Raw genomic sequence first — 13,375 nt, forward strand, 5'->3', positions numbered from 1 at the left:
TTTTGTTCAATAAATCTCCTCCATCCCTATCTCACTTAGTGTTACCCTAGCTTAAAATATATTTTTTCTTCATTCTCATCTCTGTCTTCCTTTGCATTATCTTCTTTTACAATATGTTTATATTTTTAATCCATTCTCTCTCTGTCTTATCTGTCAGTATTTCTCTGATAATGTGTAGATTTTCCATATTGTTTCTTAAAATTAACTCCGTTATATTTGTGTGTTTTCAAATTGTTTTGTTAACTGTAATTTTACTGTTCTTAAATGGAGCTATTCTTCCCAGGACTTCATTGAAAAGGGGCTGTGTAGTTTAGCGGAGTCATCCTGGTTAGCAAATGGAAATAAATAAGTTCACTGAGATTAGAAGTTTTAAAATCCTTAGTGTTAAAGTATTCTTGGGAATACCTAAAGCTGAAGGGCTTTCTGAGTGAGTGGTTGCCTGAAATGTGATACTGAGTTTAATTTCATAATCCTTTTGCAACAAAGCAGCTAAAACCTGTGCCTTGTATCCAGATTTGTAGTTGTGAAAATGGTTATTGATGTAGCTCTAGAGAACTTGTAATCAGTGTCAAGACATTACATTTCTCGCATTATTATTTTTGAGTCAAGCATTCAGTATGGCATGGAGAACACTTTCAACACTGCCTTGTAGCTAGTCTTATGTTAAACTTTAGAACGCTTATGTTATCAGCAATACTAGGCCCATGACCTCTCAAGGAACCTTGGAAAGATTGCATTGTGTGAGGTGATCATAGGACAAGAGCTAGTCTATGTTATAAATTTTCAGTACATGATGGACTTATTTCTTTTTAGGTTTGTGGGTGATTGCAAGGCTAAAAACCCCAGAGGGGTCTTTTTAACAATACTTCTCAAATGTATCTGACAGGTTTTGCTGCCCTAGGGTTATTTTAACTTGAACATGTAGGTTTGGGCATGGGTGGCCAAGCATTTACAGACTTCCCATGTCTAACAGAGACATAAGGGACAGGCAAGGAGTAAAAGTTTCAATTCCCCATCCACTGGTCCAAGTTATGCTTGAATTGGGTTAGGTAACAACTGTGCTTCTCATGGAGGGGAAGACTTTTCCAGAGGAAGAGTCGTCTCTGAGACACTTATCTGCCCTTCCAACGTGTCCTGTTTATGTTGCAGACAAGTTTTAGGTCCCTAGGTTAGGTAGATTGGATGCTATTTGTTTTACAGATGTGCAACAGGTTCATCAGAGCAGGATCAAAGGTTGCTTTGTAATCCAGGCATAGATCACCTCTCAGCAGTCTGTAGGAGAATGAGTACAGGGATAGGGCTTTGAGAAGATCTGGATAGGCCATGTTTACTCCCTGCATTCTTTTTGTGAGGCACCTCTGTGGACACATCAGTTGTTGCACATGCCTGGTCAAGTACATACTAAGGGGGGGCCTTTGTAGTCTGTGACTGTTCCTTTGTACTCGGTCCTCATCAGACCAATGACATCCTTGGACCTACATGCCATACCCTTACTTATAAGTTGTGCAGTAGATAGTGATTTCCTTAATACTGTAGGCACATGATGGTCAAAGGCCAGGTTACTGCCTACATGAGTTCCCAAATCCCTGACCACTGGGTCCAGTCTAGAATGCATTGAGAGCCTGTTACTGATAGTTGGAGGAGTTGTGGATGAATGTATTTCCTGAGGAATGTGCTGAATCCCAACATCCCCTTCTGTTTTGGCTATTTCTGCTGGGAGTACTACACTGTCTGGGACTAAAGGAGGTTTTCAGAAGACCAATATTTTCTTGTGAAAGATGCTACTACCCTTCTGTGTCTGAGGTCTGTTATTTCTTAGTTTGAGTGAGTGCCCATGAAAGAGGTGTTCTGAATTTTGAAAGCACAGCTTTAGAAGGGATGGCTTTTTCCTCTGATGCCTTGCAAAATTCAGAGGTACAAATTATTTACTTTGTGACTACATTCCTCAGGGAATGTAGAGTAGTTGGAACTTTTGGTTACTGTTAGATGCCTAATAAAAACCACTGGCTGTCCCAGTAGACCTTCTTTAAGTACACTGTTGACATGCTTGACTAATCTGTTGGCCTTCTGGTAGGCATAATGTGCTCAGGGTGTTGACCTGACACTTGCATAATTTTGGTGTCTGGGGTGAAGAATAGAGAAGCCACAGAGTACTTTTTAAAAATTTCCTTTAATTAAATGCATTTCTGCACATGCATATACAGACCCTTTCTTCTTCTACTACCTGATCTCCATATGCCAGTAGACTTGCAGTAAGTTGTACAGCTTCCGTTATCAGCTGTACTTTCCCACAGCTTGCAGTCCTCCCTCTAGTCTGACCATGCTATTTTTTTTTTTTTTTTTTTTTTTTTTTTTACAAATCATTCAAAACAGAATTTTTGCCAATGCAGAAACGTGACAACCAGAGCTTTTTTTTTTTACCTTAGGAAGACATAATTCTGACCTGCTGCTCCAGACGTCTGTTTATAATAGTGAACATTTCCCAGGGTTTCCTTCAGCACGATATGTACAGCTTCTTTTGTTTGCACCTTGCTTTTATCAGATTTTCATAGCTTCTTCCCAACTGACCCAGGCAGCAGGTTGAGTTAAAGAAAAAAAAACATATTTATGTAGTATATATGTTTGTCTGTATATAGTATATATTTTTTTTTGTTAAAAACTTGCAAACTCCTGCATTAATATGTGAATGAGCTATACTTTCTACAATTGTGACTGAAAAATAATACATATATATACATGCACACATACATGTGGGAAATTGTATTACATATAAAGTAAGAGCTAGGTAATGGTGTACAAGTGTAGTACCTAACCATTTCCGAATAAGACATCTTTATACCTTTGAGATTAATTCTTGGAGTTTGTAGATCATCTCATAACTAAGGGGAATTTAAAATTCTCATAAGTCATTACTCACTGTGTAATTACTTCAGATTGTATGTGATGATATCTGCCAAAGCACTTCTAAGGCTTTTTATCTAAATATTTTATTCGAAAGCTCATTAAAATGTTAAAATATAAATTAACTGTGCTGATACATATTTTGATTTTTTCTTAGGAATAGTGAAAGAGAGAAACAAACCCAAATTATCAGCAAGAGTCCTGTCTCGAAATACTAGAAGCAAGGTTAAAGAGAACGTGAATGAGGATGCTAATAGAAGCAGTGACATACAAGAGTTTTGTATCAGCAAGTGCAAAAGTTATCTGAATTCCATATGCACATACTGGGTCCCAGTGTTCCCATCTGAGGATCAGCAGCTTCATCCTACAGGAGACGAAGATGGATCCATACGTATTCATAGTGACATAAAGGCTGAAGTCTTGGCAGCAACCTGCTTAGTAGCCCGATGGGTAGTGAGGTCTGCAATTAACTGTGATCTTACAGTGGTGGATTTAGACTTCTTCCTGAACTGGCTTCAGACTAGTATTTTACCACATGAAACAGTAGTCCAGGAACTTCTTAAGGATCCCATAGTAAAAAGCAACCTTTTGCAACTTTACAACCAAGCTTGTTACATCACTCATGAGGATTACTGTACAATACAGAGTGCTGCAGTCTTCAGCCAGGTCATGCTGGAGCTGATAAAATATCAAAGCCTGTCTAAAGATGGTTTCCTTGACACTGTGGTCCAACCCATGTGCCTGGCTGCTCTAAATGAGGAAGACATGGCAATGAAAGGTACTTTTTTCACTTTCTTTCAACTAAAGTGTGTGTGTGTGTGTGTATACATATATATATATATATATATATATATATATATATATATATATATATATATATATATATACACACACACACACACACACACACACACATGCCTGAGTTGGGGTGACTTTTGTATAGTTTTCCTTCTCTGGGTAACAGAATGCTATAATTATATTGCAAGTGCAGCACTGTTCAATTGTATTGTAAAAAGCTTTTTTGTCTGTCTCAGTATCTTGGAGCAAGATATTCCCATGCAATTTTAGTCCACATTCATTCAGTGAGTTGCTGAAAGGCTGGCAGAGTTGAAGAAAGAACTGAGCAGCAATCATCTTTCTCAAGAGTTTTAAGGGGAGTGCTGTAACACTACACTCCTCGGCTGGTGGAAACAAGGGTGATGCCTTTTTTAAAAGAGAAAGGAATAAGTTCCTTACACGAGCTTATTAATCATTACTTCTTATTCCATACTTAATTTGAATGAACAAATTAGGTACTAAAAGTTTGAGCCCTGTTGTATTTTGGCACATCATTTAGGTTTTTGCCACCAAGGGAAATAAGGAGCATGAAGCAAGGAACTGATGGAGGCCTGGCCATCTGAAACTCCGGGAAAAATCAAAAAGATACATTTTTAGTAAAAGGGTGATCTGTATTATAATATTCATGTATTTCTTACAGAAGAATAAATACTACTGCTGAGCAGTAGGTAAGCATAACTTGTAATAGCACACCTGAAAGTAAAGAAAGCAGAACAGATAAACATTCATTTGTCTGTAACTGTTGTCCTCTCTGAAGGGAGGGTTTCTATTAGCACTATTCATAACATTTGTCTTTACATATTAACGTTATCAACTATCCAGTTTTTCTAGCACACAAACACCACTCCCCATCCAATGTTTCACCATTAATTAATTAGCTTGCGCATCATATAAATATAATATCATGGGTATAGGATTCCATTCTAATTGATTAAAAGCCATTGCTGCCTGAATGCATTTTCCATTACAGCTAGTTTTGTACTTCATTTTGGCCTTTAGTGTAAAGACAAATGCTTTAAAACATTAATACATATTCTTACTTTAAGAAGTTATATTTAGATTTGTGTTACTGCTAAGCAGTTTATTCCCCAATAAAGTTCACTAATATGTGTGCTTGTGAAAGACAAATTGTCCCTTAAGACAGTTATGCTGTGTTTTTTCCGCTGTGGTGCTTTGAGTGATACCCTTTGGGAAGATAAAATAAGCATGCAAGGCAGAGTAGTATTGATAGAACTGAATTCAACCTGAAACCTAGGTGAGTACCTTCACGAGGTGGACCCTGTTTTTACAGAAACCTCACCAGGAAGATACTGATATATAGACTGTATTTTGTATAGTGTATATCATGGACTGAAGTAGACTAAAAATAAAAACAACAGCTGGGTGCACAAGTCCCAGGATAAAAAAGTACCCAATCCTGGTACGCACGCTGGTGCTAGGACTGGAAGAAGTGACAGTGTAGAATCTGAACACATGGAAGCATTTCTACAATTGGGTTAGGCCTGGCTCAGGGGGAGGATGCCCCCCACCCCCACTACCGTTGTCGAAGGAAGTAGTAGTCCACAAAAATTGACGGGCCAAAAAAGAGCCATAAAAGAGTAGACTGTTGATGATAATAAAGAAATAATGTGTTGTTAATATAATGCAAGAAGCCCAGAATTTCCAGATAAGATATATTCAAATTGAGAGAAATTAAAGGAAAGAAAAATCCATGCACAAAAAAACTCTCAAAAGCTTAAAATGCAAATTTGCGCTCATTAATATACTAGATTCATGAAAAACATTATATAGACCAGTGGGCTGTTTGGAAAAGGAATCGACTGAGGAAGTGAGCAAATATAAAGAACAAAACCTAGAAGTGTCTGAGAGGTATAAGAAAGAACCATGGACATGGGAAAGAAAGGTAGCTCGGATATGATGCAATATTTATGCAAAGGAGAAAGCTAAACTAATTAGTACAAAACAACAGCTCCAAAGATATTTGAAGAGATATACAGGCAAAGGCACCCAGATATGGAAAATTTCACAATGCAAAAAAAATAAGATCACAAAGGGGGGAAAGTAGAACAGGAGATTAGTAAATTAGAAGTTAAGCAAGTAAAAGCTGAAGTTATGGAATGCCTGCAAAGTGAAGGCTTTAGTATAGAAAGATTAACACAGGTTATGTTACAGCTTGATGGAACAGTGAGTTCCCAAATTAAAGAGTAACAGGTGGAGCAGGAGACATCTGAAGAAGAAATATGGACATGGGAAAGAAAAAGAGATGTAATATGGTGCAGTGTTTATGTAAAGGAGAAAGCAAGACTAATCAATACAGAAAAGACGCACCAAAGATATTTGAATAGACACAGGCAAATGTGCCTGGTTATGGAAACTTTCACAATACCAATAAAAAAGAAAGAAAACAAAGGGGGAAAGTAGAAAAGAGGATTATGGAAAAGTTAAAGAAATAGAAACTGAAGTTATGGATTACCTGTGAATTGAAGGATTTAGTGTAGAAAGTCCAACTCCTGTAATGTCACAGCATGATAGAACAATGAATCCCCAAGTTAAGGAGAAATGGATGGAACAGGAAGCATCTGATCACTTGCCACATGAAGATACTCTGTAGCCTTCAGTAGAAAACCAGTACAAAAGTTCAGTTGGAGTTGCACAGCAAGGGAAGCAGCAGGAAACAATGGCAACCCTGATACAATCAATGTTGTGGAGTGATAGGCCAGTGAGTTCCCATATGAAAGAGCAAAGGATGATGCAGGATACAGCTGAAGAGACTGTCACAGGAAGAAGTTCTAGCACTTTTTGTAGAATGCTTGCAGGAAACTGAGAATAAAGAATGTGCCCTCAGTTTAGAAGAAACTGATCAAAGGGAAGTGTTACTTGATTTAATAGAGATGGATAGATATATTAAGATCAATGAAAGAAGTAGATTACGGAAAGTCAGTAAGACCCAAAATGTTAGAAGTCTGCTGAAACAAGTGAACACCGTAATCAGGGCTATTAACAGAAATTCATGTGATATAATAGAAGTAAATAGGATATACTGCTGTGCAGCTAAATTAATAACAGATAAAGTCTTACCACAAAAATACAGGGCAGTAAGGGAAAGGAAGAGAAGAAATCAAATGCCATCATGGAAGTATCAGATAGAGAAAACTATAAAGCAGTTGAGACAAGAAGTATCACGTTAGAATAAAATAGAAGACAGAACACACCAACAAAAATACTTAGAAAGATAGACATTATAAAATCAATGTTCAGTATTAGAACAGACCAGGATCTATTGTACAGTATTTCAAATAAACTAAAGATATCAGCACTGGCAGTAAAGCATAGAAGATATGCAGATAAATATAAAGGAAAAGAACAAAATAAGCAATTCATTGATGACTCAAAAAAAGGCTTATAGAGAATTGGGAAACAAAGCAAAAGGAATAGAAACACCACCCAAAAAGAAGAAATGGACACATTTTGGAGAATTACCTATGAAGACCTGGTGGAACATAGCAAAAATGCTGAATGGATAGAAAAAGTAAAAGGAACAGTAAGAAGTTCAAATGTACAGGATGTGAAATGGGATGAAGTAACAGCAAGAGAAATTGAAACAAAATTAAGAAAAGCTCCTAACTGGAAAATCTCAGGCCCAAATCAGTACCTAACTTCTGGCTAAAAGTATTAACATCTTTCCACAAAGATTTAGTCCTGAGTAAGAACTGTTTTATCTGCACACCCCAAATAGATACCAACTTGGTTAACAACAGGAAAAAAAGATACGCCTCCTTAAGAGTGAACCTGCAAGCTATCCTAAAAACTGTAGACCAGTAACTTTCCTTCCGACGATGTGTAAGCGGTAAACTATAGTTAATGCCAACAGAGTTTATAGTCCTTTAGATGAAAACTAAATCATGGCAATAGAACAAAAGAGTAACAAAGAAAGTCATTATGGAACAAAGGATCATTTGTTGTTAAAGTCATAATGGAGTATTGTAAAAAGAAAGAATCTAAGTATGGCATTTTAGATTACAAAAAAGCATTTGACAGTGTCACTTTCGTGTTGGTACACAAATAAACTAGTCTTCTTGGGTTCTGTTTAACAGCTTTATTCTACACAAACATCACTGTAGAGGCTTATTGACTATTCACTTAAGTAACTTATGTACAAACTAACTACTATGATCATACATGCTCATTCTCTGGCTGCTTCTACAAAATGACACACAAAATGCACATGTCTGGAATTTACTTGCGCACACAGCCTCACATACTTCTTAAAGACATAGTAGAGACATGCTGTACTCTGATCTACATCCTGCCTTTTTGAGAAATAGATCACGCAATTTGTCATGAGATTATTTAGCATGCAGAAATCACAGATAATCGATAGACAAGCATTATACAATACTAAGTACACACACACACACACACACACACACACATATATATTTATATCTCTCGCTCTCTCTCTCTCTATATATATATATATATATATAGTCAATGTTGCTGTGTGTTGCACATGCACACTAGGCTTAGAAACTTGTCCATATTGTGGGACATAAAATTGGGAATCAGATTTAGCAACTGGGACAGTCTGTGCAAAATGGTTGACCTGTGGAATGTCTGAATTACTTTCTGGAACAGAATCAGAGTTTTGAACACATTGTGGTCTGGAAACAATGTCTGACTCATTCTTTGATTTAGAGTTTGCATCACAAATACAGTGTTGTGATTGCAGTGATGATGATTCAGGTACAGGAAGAAGAAATCTGTGATTCCTCCTATAGTCCACACCCTTGGAGATTACCAAATAGAATCTTAATTTGGCACAGATGCCTGTAATCTGCCCTATTTGATCAAAACCTGTCATTGTTTGAATTCATACCGTCTCTCCATCCCTCAACGAATGAAGTAATCTGCTCGATCTGCGTAACTAGATTTCTGGAGATTACTCTTCTTCAACAACTGAGCCTTAATGGTTTTATTATTAGAGTTAGGCTGCAACAAACTTGATAAAATAGAGTAGTTCTAGTTTATCTGGAAAGTAGTATTTGAGCACGTGAGCCAAGAATATCATCACAGGGCATGTTTCTGAGATTAAGTAAATTCAAGAATGCATCCATATTGTCCGCTTTGACTTTTCAAGTAATTGCTTTGCACTCTGTACTGCTCGTTCAGCTAGACCATTGGCTTGAGGATGTTCAGAACTACTAGCAACATGTACAAAGTCCCATTCTCTTGCAAATTTCTGAAACAACTGGCTAGTAAATTGAGTACCATTGTCAGAATAAAGTTTGTGTGGACTACCATAAACTGACAAATGGCATTTCAACTTAGTAATAACAGCTGTTAAGGTCAAGTTTGGTAGCAGATCAATCTCAAGCCAGTTCGAATAAGAGTCTACCAAAACCAAGTAATGTTGATTGTTCCACTCAAAGATATCAGTTGCTACAGTAGACCAAGGTAGTTCAGGTGTTGGATTTAGCTGAAGCAGTTCTCTTTGCAAATGCACTCTAGTACTATTGCATACTAAACAAGAAGAAAGAACTCTATCAATGTCTTTCAATAATGAAGGCCAAAATACTTGTTCTCTTGCCCTTCTCCTAGTGGATAATAAACCTGGGTGACCACAATGCAAAATCTGAATATGTTCTTGCTGTAAGGAAGCAGGAACAACAATTTTAGGACTTTTGAAAATAATAAATGTCAAAGTGAAAGCACTCAAAAGTACCAATAATCCAAACGGAGTGCAGTAAGCCAAAAACGAAAACCCAAAAGCGTAAATTCGCTCAATTTAATGAAAAACATCCATAAAGCATTAACGCTTTTAAAAAAACAAATCCAGTATGCGTTTTGGTCCCTTGCACTTGGACTTCATCAGATACATACTTGCCAAACCGTTAAGCATTTAAATACATTAATTAATATTAATTAACCAGTAAAATCACTTTTAATACATTTAAATGGGCTAATCAAAATACATAATGGGTTCATGAATATTAATAGATAAAAACACATGGTTTGTTCATACTTGAATATATTATTCAGGAAAAGTTAAAACTTTAACAAAACATAAATATACACATATATCTTACCATAATTTAATACATATAAATAATTAAATAAACTTAATATGTGTGTTAAAAACTAATGTGTTAAAACTTTGTTTAAAAATACATAGTAAGTTGCTCCCTCTAGTGTCAAAATTCATAATTACCATTATATTTTATTAGCTCTTAATTTCAATAATGGTAATATGGTTAAAAAGTCATTTGAGACTTTTTTTGCAATCTAGGCTCTCTAAATCTGTTCTCCCTTGGCTCTCCTCTAATATCCTGCTTAATGTGTTCTAAATCTTATCCTGCTTAATCTAAATCCTACAGCCAGCCCCTAGAATGTTTTTAAAGTTAGCTAGTTTTTTTAGTTTATTAATGTCTTTATATTTTTACATATAATTCTCTTCTGCTCTTTCTGTCTCTTTCACATAATGCTCTACACATTTTGTAGGTATTACTAGCATACCACTGTCACCTCTAGTATCACAACCATAAAGGCCTCTACACATAACTCATTCTCATTTATTTTCCCATCTTTATTTCTTTTATGAGCAAATTTTGATGAATGAGATGAATGAAATGATTTAAGAAATCAAGTAAGAATTACCAAACAAGACAAGGGAGGAAAATAGTTAAGGGAGGGAATATAATATATGATATGAAATATTGGGGATATTGAGGGATGAAAAGAAAGGAATAATTGTTTCCAGAAATGAAGTGAATGTGAATTAATAACACATAGATATGATAATACAACAGATTACAGATACAAGATTACATGTGATGAATTTTAATATATTTCTATATTTTAAATTTCTATATAGATAGCAACTATTTTTCTCTTCTAAAACCATAAAATCTTGACTGACTCCCTTCCTTAGCCCTCTAAGTGTTAGTGAAGGTCTAAAAACTTTTACATTTAGCAAAATATGTGGATTTGAAACTAAACACATATGGGTAAAAAACAAAATAAAACATCCTAAAAAGATTCTGATCAAAGGAACTTACTCTTTAATGTATAGAGACTTGTTTTGAAATAATTAATGTTATATTATAGATTTATTAGATTTATCCTACAAGATAACATTGTGGAAATGAAAATGTTTGAAGAAAGTGTTTTTTTTTGACAAAGTATTGACACAGAATGAAAAAAAATAACTTGCTCCTATGGAGACTATATATAAAATAAATTTTCTTTTTATATGATGGAGAATATTAGCTAAAAAACAAGGTGTCTCCATGAGAGCAGCATGCCACCTACATATGCTAATGGTATACCTAGTAATATGCCAAAAATGTCAGTCATTCTATGTAGGTAAGACAGAAAGAGCATTAAAGAAAAGAATATATGAGCATACCTACGACATTAATAAAGCAAAAGAAACTAATGCACTTTATAAACATTTTAGGGGCTGTATAGGATTTATGTTCCATTTTTTTGTACTAGAACAGATTAAGCAGGATATTAGAGGGGGTCCATGGGAAGACATTTTAGAGAGCAAAGAATTGTGGTGGCAAGTTAACCTAGATGCGGGGAAAAAAACAGGTCTCAATGACTTTTTAACCATATTACCATTATTGAAATTAAGAGCTAATAAAATATAATGGTAATTATGAATTTTGACACTAGAGGGAGCAACTTACTATGTATTTTTAAACAAAGTTTTAACACATTAGTTTTTAACATACATATTAAGTTTATTTAATTATTTATATGTATTAAATTATGGTACGATATATGTGTATATTTATGTTTTGTTAAAGTTTTAACTTTTATTGAATAATATATTCAAGTATGAACAAACCATGTGTTTTTATCTATTAATATTCATGAACCCATTATGTATTTTGGTTAGCCCATTTAAATGTATTAAAAGTGATTTTATTGGTTAATTAATATTAATTAATGTATTTAAATGCTTAATGGTTTGGCAAGTATGTATCTGATGAAGTCCAAGTGCAAGGGACGAAAACGCATACTGGATTTGTTTTTTTAAAAGCGTTAATGCTTTATGGATGTTTTTCATTAAATTGAGCGAATTTACACTTTTGGGTTTTCGTTTTTGGCTTACTGCACTCCGTTTGGACTTTTGAAAATAATGCCATCTTCCAGCAACAATTCATGTCTGTATGGAAAATACAGTTGCACCTCAGGTGATACATTAGATTGCTTTGACAGCCATCTGACACTGAAGTAGCGAATAAGTTTTTGTGAAATTGGATCAGTCGTAGTGTGATCTCTTAACTCATCAAGTCTAGTGGTGGAAAAATTACACACTGACATTACATCAAAGTTAAAAGTTTCAGCATCAAGCTGTTCAGTTGTACTTCTAGGCAGTCTGGGTAAGGTATCGGCCAAATGGAGCAATTTACCTTTAGCATAAATGAACAAACACTAAAAACACTCCACTCCTTTACCACAAACCAGGAATCAAGTCGGGAACACCAGAGAATAAAGTTAAATTCTTTTATTCCAACTTGAACAATAGTAAAAAACTTGCAGTTAAGTGCTTTAATCCATTAAGACATCATCAAAACTGAAAGCTCAGCCCAATCAGCAGTTTAAATAAAATGAGCACGCCACATGATCAATTAAAACTGAGGTTAATTAAAGGGAATAAAATACATGTACAAAAATGCTGTAGTCTAAAAACAGTAATACTAAAGTAGTCATTTAAATATAAACATTAAAAAACTGAACTTAGAATGAAAGTAATTAGCATTCCACACTTTTACTGTAAAACTGATGCAGTGGAACAAGCATCATTCAACCCAGGCTCCACAAAAGAATTGAGCCTGAGTTGCCATTTTAGTTCCCTAAGTAACAAATGCTCTTCAATAATTCTACCTCTTTCATTTCTCTTAAGTTCCTCAATCACAAAATAACCAAATTTGTGTTCAGGGAATTTACTATATGCTTGTACAATGCGTTGGTATCCTTTTTATTGAGCATGTCCCTTTCATGCTCATAAATCCTATCCTTAACACGTCTAATAGTCTTGCCTATATAATAGGCAGGACAATGTAAACAGCAAGCTGCATAAACAACCCATTTGGTACAACAGTTAAACTTACCCTTAACAAAAATTCTTTGTCCATTCAGGACAAACTATCCCCCCTCCATGATACGAGGACATATGTTGCAACACCCGCTTTTGAACATACCTTGTATTCTACTGGACCCACTTCCACAAAATGCAACTTTGTTCATCTCTCTAATATTTGTTTGAAACTAAAATCCTTCCTATAGACTACTGTTGGTCCATCACCCAATAATTTACACATCTGTGGGTTGTGAGAAATCAGTAACCAATCTTGTCGCAGAGCTTGTACAATTTTGGAACTATCTAGGGAATACATAGGTTCATAGATTAGTACTAAGCTAACTGCCCTTGCGAGCCATTTTAAGCCTAGCCAATTATCCCTTGCGAGACTCGAACCCTGCACCGTGTGTTTGTAAGGCAAATACCTTAACCATTAGGCCACCCTCCAACCACATGTGGTGGCAGGTATATTCAGGATTCCTAGAATCCACAAGGATATGCAAACACTCCCCCTCAGACCCACAGTGGATAGTAATAGGTGTAAAA

At 35.4% G+C, this 13,375-nt stretch overlaps 1 protein-coding gene across 1 annotated transcript in view; it reads left to right on the forward strand.

The window, feature by feature from the left end:
* The window catches only part of URB1 (URB1 ribosome biogenesis homolog), a 1,941,236-nt gene that overhangs the window by 1,830,176 nt on the left and 97,685 nt on the right, over positions 1-13,375 (forward strand). Inside the window, exon 38 of the mRNA XM_044071429.1 lies at positions 3,059-3,679. Coding sequence (XP_043927364.1) covers positions 3,059-3,679 — 621 coding nt within the window. The remainder of the gene's footprint in view (positions 1-3,058; positions 3,680-13,375) is intronic.

This window comes from Protopterus annectens, chromosome 5.part0 (assembly GCF_019279795.1).
Source record: "Protopterus annectens isolate FY-2018-M chromosome 5.part0, PAN1.0, whole genome shotgun sequence".
Lineage (NCBI taxonomy): Eukaryota > Metazoa > Chordata > Ceratodontiformes > Protopteridae > Protopterus > Protopterus annectens.